Source organism: Gorilla gorilla, chromosome 2 (genome assembly GCF_029281585.2).
Source record: "Gorilla gorilla gorilla isolate KB3781 chromosome 2, NHGRI_mGorGor1-v2.1_pri, whole genome shotgun sequence".
Classification (NCBI taxonomy): Eukaryota; Metazoa; Chordata; class Mammalia; order Primates; family Hominidae; genus Gorilla; species Gorilla gorilla.
This window is the reverse complement of record NC_086017.1, coordinates 140,463,419-140,474,429: the sequence shown is the minus strand read 5'-3', so window position 1 is coordinate 140,474,429 and position 11,011 is coordinate 140,463,419. Positions and strand designations below refer to the sequence as shown.

General features: G+C 46.4%; 1 protein-coding gene across 1 annotated transcript in view; it reads right to left on the bottom strand.

Moving 5' to 3' along the window:
• Positions 1 to 702: 702 nt before the first annotated feature.
• Positions 703 to 11,011, bottom strand: part of COPG1 (COPI coat complex subunit gamma 1) — a 28,197-nt gene continuing 17,888 nt past the window's right edge. The window contains exons 16-24 of the mRNA XM_004036269.5: positions 10,418 to 10,521; positions 9,838 to 9,963; positions 9,458 to 9,526; positions 6,566 to 6,708; positions 6,060 to 6,231; positions 5,572 to 5,669; positions 3,500 to 3,638; positions 3,184 to 3,282; positions 703 to 1,181 (exon numbers count right to left, since the gene is read on the bottom strand). Of these exons, the coding sequence (XP_004036317.1) occupies positions 1,051 to 1,181; positions 3,184 to 3,282; positions 3,500 to 3,638; positions 5,572 to 5,669; positions 6,060 to 6,231; positions 6,566 to 6,708; positions 9,458 to 9,526; positions 9,838 to 9,963; positions 10,418 to 10,521 (1,081 nt within the window). The 3' untranslated portion in view covers positions 703 to 1,050. The remainder of the gene's footprint in view (positions 1,182 to 3,183; positions 3,283 to 3,499; positions 3,639 to 5,571; positions 5,670 to 6,059; positions 6,232 to 6,565; positions 6,709 to 9,457; positions 9,527 to 9,837; positions 9,964 to 10,417; positions 10,522 to 11,011) is intronic.

Genomic DNA, 11,011 nt, shown 5'->3' with positions numbered 1-11,011 from the left:
TGGAGTGCCAGCTGCCTCACAGTGCGAGGCAAAAATGAAGGAACACTGAAGAAATGGAAGTCAGAAGAACTTCCAGGAATCGCGCACTTCGCCCTCAAACATTGGTGGGCACTAGAATGAGCCTTTCCTGCCCCAGCCCCTCAGCTGAATCTCTAAGGGTGAGGCCCAGATTTTTAAAACAGCCCTTTCGGGTGTACTTTGGCCTCAAAGTTGGTAAAATAGCCTGGCTTGAGTTTAAAAGCCTGCTCCCCTTGGGACCTAAACCGGAGATTCTTCATCTGCAACCAACAGAGAATGCTCTAGAGGGCTGTTCGCCTATGCTGATTCGCTGAACTGAACAGGGAGCAGAAACCCCAGGGCACACTCCACGTAAGACCAGATGCTGGAACGATCAGACACAGGACCCAAGCCCTTTGGAGCCTCCATTTATCGACTATTAAAGGAGGATGCGTTGTGAAGCAGCACGAACGGGAGGGAGTGTGAACTCTGCCTGTTAGCTGATTCACTCAACCACCCTCTACCGCTCCCACCCCTGGGCTTGGTGCTGGGACAGCGATGACGGGGAGAGGGTCCTGCCTCACAGGACTACAACAGCCAAAGGGCTGTGGGTACAAGGGGGACAGGGCAGGTGTTCTGCCTCTTTGGGGGAGGCCTTGAAGGGGAAGGTGGAGCCCTGAAGCATGAGTGCAGAAGTAGCAATCATTCAATAAATACATGCTGATTTATTACAGGGATAAGATGGTTTCTTGGGGGATAGATTCAAGAGGAGTTGAGAATGTTTTATTCATTTACAATGTCCCTTTCCTGGAAGGGTGGACAGCAAGATTTAGGACAAGCTAAAATCATCCCCTATTTAAAAAAAAAAAAAAAAAAGTCACCCACAAGTAGTCCCGGGTGGGAGGTGGGAGCAGAATAAAAAAAAATCTGCAATGATTCCTAATTGTTTTTCAATACAGAAGCTTGGGAAGGGGTTTCTGCCAGTTTCATGAGGAAGGCACAACTTCCAGGTAGTGTTGGGGAAGGGTATGAGATCCTATGCAGGCTGGCCCCTTATCCCACAGATGCCAAGATGATGTCTACTGGCAGCTCCTCCAAACTTCTGGCTGTCACCTGCATTGTCACTGTGTCCAAAAGCAGCAGCCGGGAGCGCACCAGGATGTCATGACCACCCCGGAACACACCTAGAAGGGAAGAGAGAAGTACAGGTATATACAGCAGAAGGGACTGTACAGGGCAGGCTAAGGATGGCATTTGCAGCAACCCATCAAGGCAGCTCTGGTGTAGTGAAACGGGCAGGAGAGCTGGGCTGAAATCCCTGAGTGAGGGATTTCACTGTGAAAGTCACTGTCTCAGCCAGGCGCGGTGGCTCACGCTTGTAATTCCAGCACTTTGGGAGGCTGAGGTGGGCGGATCATGAGGTCAGGAGTTCGAGACCAGCCTGGCCAACACAGTGAAACCCCATCTCTACTAAAAATACAAAAATTAGCTGGGCATGGTGGTGGGCGCCTGTAATCCCAGCTACTCGGGAGGCTGAAGCAGGAGAATCGCTTGAACCCGGGAGGCGGAGGTTGCAGCGAGCAGAGATTGTGCCACTGCATGCCAGCCTGGGTGACAGAGCTAGACTCCATCTCAAAAAAAAAAAAAAAGTCACTGTCTCTCAGGACTTCAGTATCCTCAACTACAAAGCGGCAGGGATGATAATACCATATTTCAGGCTTCCGCTAAGTTCAAATGAACTGATGGACATAAAAGGCTTATATCTCATGTCACAGAGGCTCTCGCACGTTGACTGAATCTGAGAGCACAAATGAAGGGGACAGCCCCACCACGAGAAAACCACAGGGCAGGTGTCTGCAAGACCCAGGGGACTAGGTTGTTTCAATGTGGCTACAAACTGTCAGCTGTAGGCAGGGTGCTGAAGTAGAGCCTCCTTTCAACCCTGTTTATAAACACTCAGCCAAAAAAAATCATCCCATTTCCTTTTGTTAACTGTTTTAGGTATGATAATTGTATTGTCCTTTCAAAAAGGGAAGGGGTCATTCTCTCTTAGAGAAACATACAGATACAGGATTTACATATAAAATGCTATTTCTGGAGTTTGCTAGTAAATAATCTGGGAAGGAGAATGAGTGTGGGTACACTCAGCCAACCCTGTAGAAAATAAGACAAAGGATATGAAGACAATGATCAGAAAAGGAAATACAAATGCCTCAACATTTAAGAAGATACTTAACTTCATTGAAAATACAAAAACTACACTAAGATATCATTGTCCACACAGACTGGAAAAGATCATAAAGTGTGGTAACATATTATGTTGTCCACAGTGTAGGAAGAAAGGTATACAATTCTATGGAAGGCAACTTGGAGTTATTTATCAAGATGAGAAACACAAATCACTTTGAGCTGGTGATGCCTTGGAAAATTTATCCTACAGATATTCTCAGTGTACACATGCAAAGTAAACTGTGTGTGTGTGTGTGTGTGTGTGTGTGTGTGTGTGTACACGATTATTTACTGTAACATCTGTAATAGCAAGAGATTGAAATCAAACTAAATGTTCATCAGTAGTGGCTGTTCCATAGAATATGTGGTGCATCCACACAATGGAATGCTAAGCAACTATAAAAAAAATGAGGATTCAGTTTGGGATGAAAAAAGTTCTGGAGATGGATGGTGGTCATAGTTTTACAATAGTGTGAATGTACTTAATGCCGCTGAACCATACACTTGAAAATGGTCGAAATGGTGAATTTTATGTATATTTTACCACAATTAAAAGAAAAAGAATGAGGAAGCTCTACATATTGACGGGGAAGATCTCTAAGATGCAATGTAAAGTGAAAAGCAAATCGGAGGACAATATATATACCATTTGTACATAAACATTTGAGTTAAAAAAAGGAAATGCGTTCCTATTAGCTTTTATAGCCATAAAATAACCGCAAGGTTATACAAGTATTGTTTGTAATAGTAACACTGGTCGCTTCTCGGAAGGGAATCTGAATGGCTGGCAGCCAAGGTAGGGAGGAAACATTTCGCTGCAGATTATTTTATACTTTGTGAATTTTAAATGCTGTGAATTTTGACTCCCCATATTTACAGTGGAGTCCTTAGCCCAGGATCCAGTGGCATCCAGGCTGTAAGCTATCCAGGCCCTCCCCATCTAGAAATGCCACTTACCAGCCAGGAGCAACGTGTGGGTGTTCTTGTTATCTGGCACTTTGTCTGACCTCTCACAAGGGTGCATTCCCAAGAACTTCACAATATTACCCACAGCCTCTGTAATGAGAAATCCCAACATTGTTAAGCCATCTTATCTGCCCTTTGTGCCACCACCACTCCCCCATGTTCTGAAGGGCTTTTAATGAAGTGGCATTTGACATATGTGCTCCAGACATGGCCCTGGATCCTTGGAGAGAAAAGGGATGAGCACTTCAATAGTAGCCAAAGATCTTGAACAGTAATTAGGCCAGAGATGGCATTCCCAGGATTTTACCTTCAAGTGTCTTGATGGTAGACAAGGTGAACGTTTCCTCCTTCTCAAATTCATCCCCTACCTCATCCCAGGCTGCTTCGAAGTTCAGTTTCATGACCTTTTGAATGTGATCAGCTACAGTAACTTCCAGATCTTCCAGCTGGAGAGATGGAGGTAGAAATCAGGCACCCATCCACACACCTACGGGCCTCTGCTCTGAACTCATCCACACATCCCTTCCTGCAACTCTTTCCACGGGTGCTTGCTCGGCACTGAGGACTGTGCTAGACTCTGGGGACATAGAGCAACTTGACCAGGTACCTATCCTTGAGGTGCCCAAAGGCAAATGGTATCCTTTCAACATAAAACACCCTAATCCCAAGTACCAATCTACTAATTCAGCCTAGAGCCGCCTGCTGTGAGATCACATCTCTTCTAAGCCTGCCTAGTGTCAGTGCTTCCAGTACCTGGCATGCAGGGAATTACATAGCATTCTCAGAGGTCTGCTTCCTATGCCTGTCGATCCTAGGGGACGATGAGCTCTTCAGGACCAGCAGCTGTTTCTAGTTCAGCAGAAACTAGCAGAAACCTCCTACCCCAGCTGTGTCCTCTGGATTTGACAGATCCTGAATCTCTATCTCCATTTCAGCTGTGTCTTCCCTGAACTTGACACATAATACTCCCACTGAGTCTACATGAAGGTTCCCCATTCATTCTCCCATCAGATTTTCACTGAGGCCCTACTCCTGTCGATGTTTACAGTGTATATAAATACAACTTAGACCCAGCTCTCTCTCTCTCTTTTTTTTTTTCTTCATCTCTGGATGGGCTCAAACAGACCCAGCTCTCTCAAGGAGCTCACTTGGTCTTAGGGCAGCTCCTGCCTCGGGGTCATTTCCAGCTCAAGGAAGGTCCATCCATCCTCAACTGTGACTCCAGGATGACACAATGGCGAATGTCAGTTGTATTCCACTGTGACTGTCCCTCTAGTCAGGAGGAGTTCTAACAGTCCCCATCCACAGGCTGAGCATAATGGTCTGCACTCAGATGGCCCTGAGCCACTGCCCCAAAGTCAGACCTCAGAAGGATCCTGTACCTAGTTCCACCGAGCTAAGATAGGAGAATTTAGAAGGGCTATTCCAGTGCATGAAAGGACTGCCCAGCACAGCAAACAGGTCAAATTTATCCAGAAAGCATTTGACAAGAGGAATCAAAATGTCTTAAAATCATGCTTACCCTTTGACCCAACTATTCTCCTTCTAGGAATCTATCCTAAAGAAATAATCTAAAATGCAGATAAAAATTTGTATCTAAAGGGATATTTAATGCAGCATTATAAATAGTGAAAATATGGAAACCCAAATGCCCAACATTAAAGGAGTGAAAAGTCAATCAAGTTTTGACATAACATATAACAGTATTTTAAATCCACTAAAAAAATTGTGTTTATGAAGTATTTGTAATGACACTGGAAAATACACTATGGTTTTAAAATAGCAAGGTCTACACTGTAAGAATGATTTCAATTATACCACTTCCCCCCAAAAATAACTCTAAGGAGTATGAGTAATGTTTTCCTGTTGTTCATACTTTGTTTTGAATTTTGTTTTTGTATTTCCCAAGTTTTCTTTTACACATGAACATGTATTTCCATAAGTTTAAAAAGTTATTTTAGGCCGGGCGCGGTGGCTCACGCCTGTAATCCCAACACTTTGGGAGGCCAAGGTAGGTGGATCACCTGAGGTGAGGAGATCGCGACCAGCCTAGCCAACATGGTGAAACCCTAACTCTACTAAAAATACAAAAAATTTGGCAGGCATGGTGGTGGGCGCCTGTAATCCCAGCTACTTGGGAGGCTGAGGCAAGAGAATTGCTTGGACCAGGGAGACAGAGGTTGCAGTGAGCCGAGATTGCGCCACTGCACTCCAGCCTGGGTAACAAAAGAGAAACTTCATCTCAAAAAATAAAAATAAAAAAATAAAATTTTAAAGAGCTAAAAAGCCAAAAACAGCTCCAGTCTCACTGTCAGTTCCTGAAGGGAGTTGCTTTGCAGCCTCAGCACAAAACTGAGCTTCCTGACACCAGGCTCTTACCACATACTCATCCTCATAGCCTTCGTCATCAGTCTCCCCAGTGGTGGGATCACAGTCCTTGACAGTGAACTTCATCATGCAGCTGAATGTGCAGGCCACTGTGGGGAAGAGAGGCTGGGTAGTTAGGATGTCCCCAGCCTGCAGGGGATGGGCTCCTCCTGCAGGGGACAAGCAGGCAGGGGTCACAGCCTGCTTTCTAGGCCCCTGCTATGTTATTAGTAGCAGCAACGAGCCATCCAATCCCACAAAGCTGGACAGAGGGTGCCACCTTGTAGGACAGGAAAGTCAAGAGTTCTAGTGAGATCCTGTCTCTTTTAAAAAAAAATTTTTAAAGAAGAGCACTTGGGACTCAGCTATTCTTCTTCTTGGGACTGAAATCAAGGAGCTGAAGCTCTAATAGAAGGCAAACAGCTGGTGCCCAGCTGCCCACCTCCTCCTGACCCCATGAGCTCCCAGGAGGATAGGGTGGTATCTGGAGAGGGGCTCACCAGCTGTGGGGTCTTCTTTGGGCAGTGCCACCAGTGTGTAGCAGGTCCCGGGCTGGTTGTAGGGCAGGCTCCGGGCAGGCACGTAACAGAGCACCTCATAGGCCTCAGTGGGCTCCATCTGCACTGTGACATTCTCCAAGGTCTGGTCATTGAGTGTGTTTGTGCAGTCAAACTGAACAGGGAAGAGAGGGGAGCTTAAACATTGCACTAGGTCTGAGCCATGCTGCAGAGGAAAAGCCAGGAGGTCCCACCTCTTTCCTGTTGACCAAGGTGATTCCCATCCCAGTCCCCCTGCCCCAGGCTCCCTGTCTTCATGCTGACAATCAGGAGCCATGGATGTCCCGAGTCAAGAGATATGAGAGACCGACCTGTTGGGGACAGATTCTGTCATCAAGTTGGGCTCCCAACCAATGCAGTGTGGGGACCCATGACCCTATAGGACCTGCCAGACCTGGGACAACTCCCTGGGCGCATGCCCCAGCAGGGCCTCAGCCCACTTTGCTCACCTGAAAAACCATGTGGTTGGTGAAGGTGTGTTTGGTGCAGCGGATGACATACTCCGTCTCTGACTCGGTGAGGGCCACAGGCTCAGGCGAGGACTTGAAGAGGGGCCCAAGACCCCGGAACTCTGGCACCGCTGCCAACTGCTCTGAAATCCACAGGCCACATTCACTCAGCTTCTCGATCCCCAGACCAACTTGTTGATGGTTTCTAATAAATTCCCATGACCATTCTCAAGGTGTTCCACCCTACCTTAGATGGATAGATATGTTTACCCAACTGGCTACTCATTATTTCCTGAATATATCCATGCATTTTCTCATCTCCCTGACTTCGCTCATGTGGCACAACATGAGCGTTGTACCATGAAAGACCTCAGAAGCAAAAAACTGATATGAGACCACAAAATCCTAGACCTAATTGGAGATTCCCCCAGCTATAGAAGCTTAGCAAGGATTTCCGCCCCCTACCCCAGCAAGGATTCTTAAAAGAAGGTGACAATTAGGAAAATAAGATCGATACTGCTATAGCTACAAAATCAGACAAAATAACAAACTGGTCCTATATATTTATCAGTTAAGACAAATGGCCAATAAAGAGATATTTCAGAATGAGAGCGTTGCAGAAAACCTAACTTAGAATGGTCTGTGTCTGGTAAGACCTATCCCTACACCCTATGGCCAGGTTCAAGCACTGGATTCAAGCACAGGCCCATGGGACCCAACCCTGGCTGGTCCTGGCATTCCTTGCAAACTAAAGGGAATAACCCAAGTGAATGAGGCATCTGGCAGATGTGTGCACATGGTGTCCACCTATAATGGCTACAGCTGCCACTCTTGTACCTATTTTATGGCAGGATTCCTCGCACTATGACCATGGATCAACTGTATCAGAATTACTAGGGGTTGGCGGCAGAGCTTGCTAAAAACTCAGACTCCATCCCAAATCTACTACATCAGAATCTCTGGTTTCAGGATCAAGGAATTTGCATTTCTAACATGTTTCCTCAGATTATTCCAATATATACTGATATTTAAAGACCACTGCTCTAAGATTTTCAACTTGTCTTCCCAATTAATTGAACTCCATGAGAACAGGGATTGTGCTTTGAGGCCATGGATCTGATATTTTTCCCTTTACTTAGAAGGTACTCAATTCACGTTTCAGACATAGAGAAAGGTAGGCCTTATTTTTATTATTTTGCTTTTTTCCTCCACAAAAAGTCAGCCTATGTGACCACTTCAGCCCTCTGCAGCCTGAAGACTGAATCTAATGAATACGCAGGCAATAAAAAGCCCAGAACAATCCAGGCTAGATATTAGGAGGAACTTTTGGGCCACCATGACCATCAACCACCAGAGTGCTTTTCTATTGATATTTATTTTCTTGGGAGTCAGAGTTTTGGGCCTGATACTTACTACCTGGGGGATTCTGTCGGTAGGGTTTCAGACTCTTCATCAATAAAACTGATACCATTATCTTGATCACAGCGTTGTTGTAAAGACAAATGAGGCAATAAATTCAAGATCTAGGAAAGTTCTTGGAACTGAACATGTATGTGATTAGTAAATGTGAGGCTTTTGGATGATTGTTTAAAAATGGAATTGTTACCCTTTAAGCGGCTTAGGAGACTTCCTTGGAAGGTGTGACAGAATAATGACCCCAACATGCCCACAAGCTAATTCCCAGAACCTGCAACTATGTTACCTTGCATGGTAAAAGGGACTTTGTAGATGTGATTAAATTAAGGATCTTGAGCTAGGGGTTATCCTGGATTATCCAGGGGGGGCCAGTGTAATCATAAGGGCCCTTCTAGGGCAGAAGGTCAGAGTAGAGAGATTTGAAAAGGCCAGGAGTGTGGCCTCTTCAAATCACTCTACTCTGACCTTCTGCCCTAGAAGGGCCCTTAAAGGCGGTGGAAGGGGCGACGAGCCAAGGATACGGGCCACCTCTAGTAGCTGGAAAAGGCAAGGGGGCAATACCTGGAGCCTCCTGAAAGAACTCAGCACTGCTAACAAATGAAACCCACTTTGGACTTCTGACCGCAGAGCTATAAGGTTATAAATGTGTTAAGCCACTAAGTTTGTGGTAACGTGTTACAGCAGCAATAGAAAACTGATATAAATGGAAAGTTTCATGTTATAGCGATCCCAATTAGCTCAGGATCCATGCTATATTGATAGAAGACATGATTCTGAATGGAATGGGGAAGGGGGGATTTCATTTAATTCAACATTGATTGGGAACCTACTGTGAGGAAGGCAGGCACTGGGCTCAGTGCTGTGATAGACGCAGAAAATAAAAGACAGAACATGTGAAGAACTATTTAGCACAGAGGGCTGTTTAAGAGAAGACAGAAGAGCTAGGATGGAAGTGAGGGCCCATGAAGGAAGAGGGGTCTATGCTTTTATCTACTGAATTCAGTGGGTAAAACAATCTGCAATTAGACACACAGCCTCTCCCCTTAAAAATGCAACACCGGAGGACAGATGGATACCTGAAGAAAACCTTACAAGACAATGTGGACAGAACACACGTGGAACCCGACAAAAAGTACCAGTGTCTTTGAACCCCAGCACTGCTCTCTCAGACATTCTGAACTGGCCTGGGCTCCAGGGACCCGAGCCCTCCAAATTGAGGCCCAGTAACAGCACTGAGCCAGTTTGATCGGGACCTTAATTCCAGCCCCTCCTACCACTTTCTCTCTCTGAACTTCCAATTCCTCAGATATTGAAGGAACCCAACAACCACCACCTGAGGGTCAAATGTGATAGTAGGTCTAAAGCATCTCAAGGGCCTAGCACTCAGGAGAGACCAATAAATGACAGTTCTTACTCTTGATCCCCCTGAGGAAACTAAGCCCAGGTCCCAAGCATCCCCCAACCACTGTGACTCACCCTGGAAGATCTCCTGCCTGGTAGCTGCCACTTTCTCAGGCTGTTTGACTGCTGTGATGGGGGTACTTTCTGCAGGAGCAAATTATACACGTGATGACCAACAGCTGGAGTCATGGGGCAGTGTGGTGGTGACCCCAGTGCTGTTACTCAGGGATTATAAATACTAACCCTCCTGAGAGTGGGAAGCACAAGACATGTGAGAGAGCCCACGTCTGTGTGTATGTGTGTCTCTATTTTCTGGAGCCAGAGGTGGAAAAGATCATTTCCTCCTCCCAGCATAACTGCCACCCACCCTAGTTAGGTTAGTGGCTTTGCAGCCAATGCAGACCCTCCAACAGAGGCCTGGCCCTGATGGCCTCTGGGAGGAGTATAAATGTTACCTGTTCTCTGCTCTGCCATGGGCGCCGTGGCCAGGGGCACAGACTTGAGGTCAAAAGGTTTTTCTGATGGTTCTAGAGTGTACTGCTGCAGAGCCCTCTCCAGACCAGGGATGGACACAGTCAGACCTGGAGGTGAAGAGAGGTCACCATGCCTGGCAGATAGAGCAAAATGTGCACCAGGGACCACCATGGAGGCCCTGGGATCCCGAAGTTACAAGTCCTAAGTGGTATGACCCTGAGAAAATCACTTTATTCTCTAAGCCTCTGCATTCTCAGACACATCCTCCCTTACAGGGTAGGTGTGGGGAATAAACATATATACAAAGTAACTTGTAAAGGGTAAAGTACTGTAAAAATAAAGTTTTTATTAATGATGAGCATTTCAATTCACTGGACAATTTCCACCCAATTCAGATGTGACCTGAATGACCCGGGACCTCCTGAGGTCACCATGATGCCATGAGGTTGCCAGGCAAGTCCAGCCAAGAGCATCTTGCCTCTGATTTCCCCTGCCCAGGGAGTGATGAGAACCACAGCTCCAGTAAGGTGCTGAGTCCAAGATAGCCAGGGAATGACTCACCATTTAGGATATAGCCTGCATTAAGGGCCTTCTGCTTCTGCTCCAGGACATTTAGGTAGAAGGTGGCTCGGTCCCTTACTTCATTGTCATCATCCATCACACACCTGCAGCCAGGACACAAGGTGGTCCTGACTGGGACCCAGCAGGGATGGCAGGAGGGATCCTGCAGGGCTTCATTAGAGGCAAGTCCATAGGGATAACAAGTAGACTAGTGGTGGCCCCAGGCGGAGGGTGGAGGGAGTGAGGAGAGGCCACACTCATGAACACTGAGTTCCCTTTGGGGTGATGAAATGTTTTAAACTCAGGTTGTGGTGATGGTTCCATCACTCTGTGAATATGCTAAAACCCATCAAACTACACATCTTAAATGGGTAAATTGTATGGTATGTGAATTATATCTCAATAGAGCTATTTTTTTTTTGAGCTGGAGTCTCGCTCTGTCACCCAGGCTGGAATGCGGGGCATGATCTCAGCTCACTGCAAGCTCCATCTCCCAGGTTCACACCATTCTCCTGCCTCAGCCTCCCAAGTAGCTGGGACTACAGGCACCCGCCACCACACCTGGCTAATTTTTTGTATTTGTAGTAGAGACGG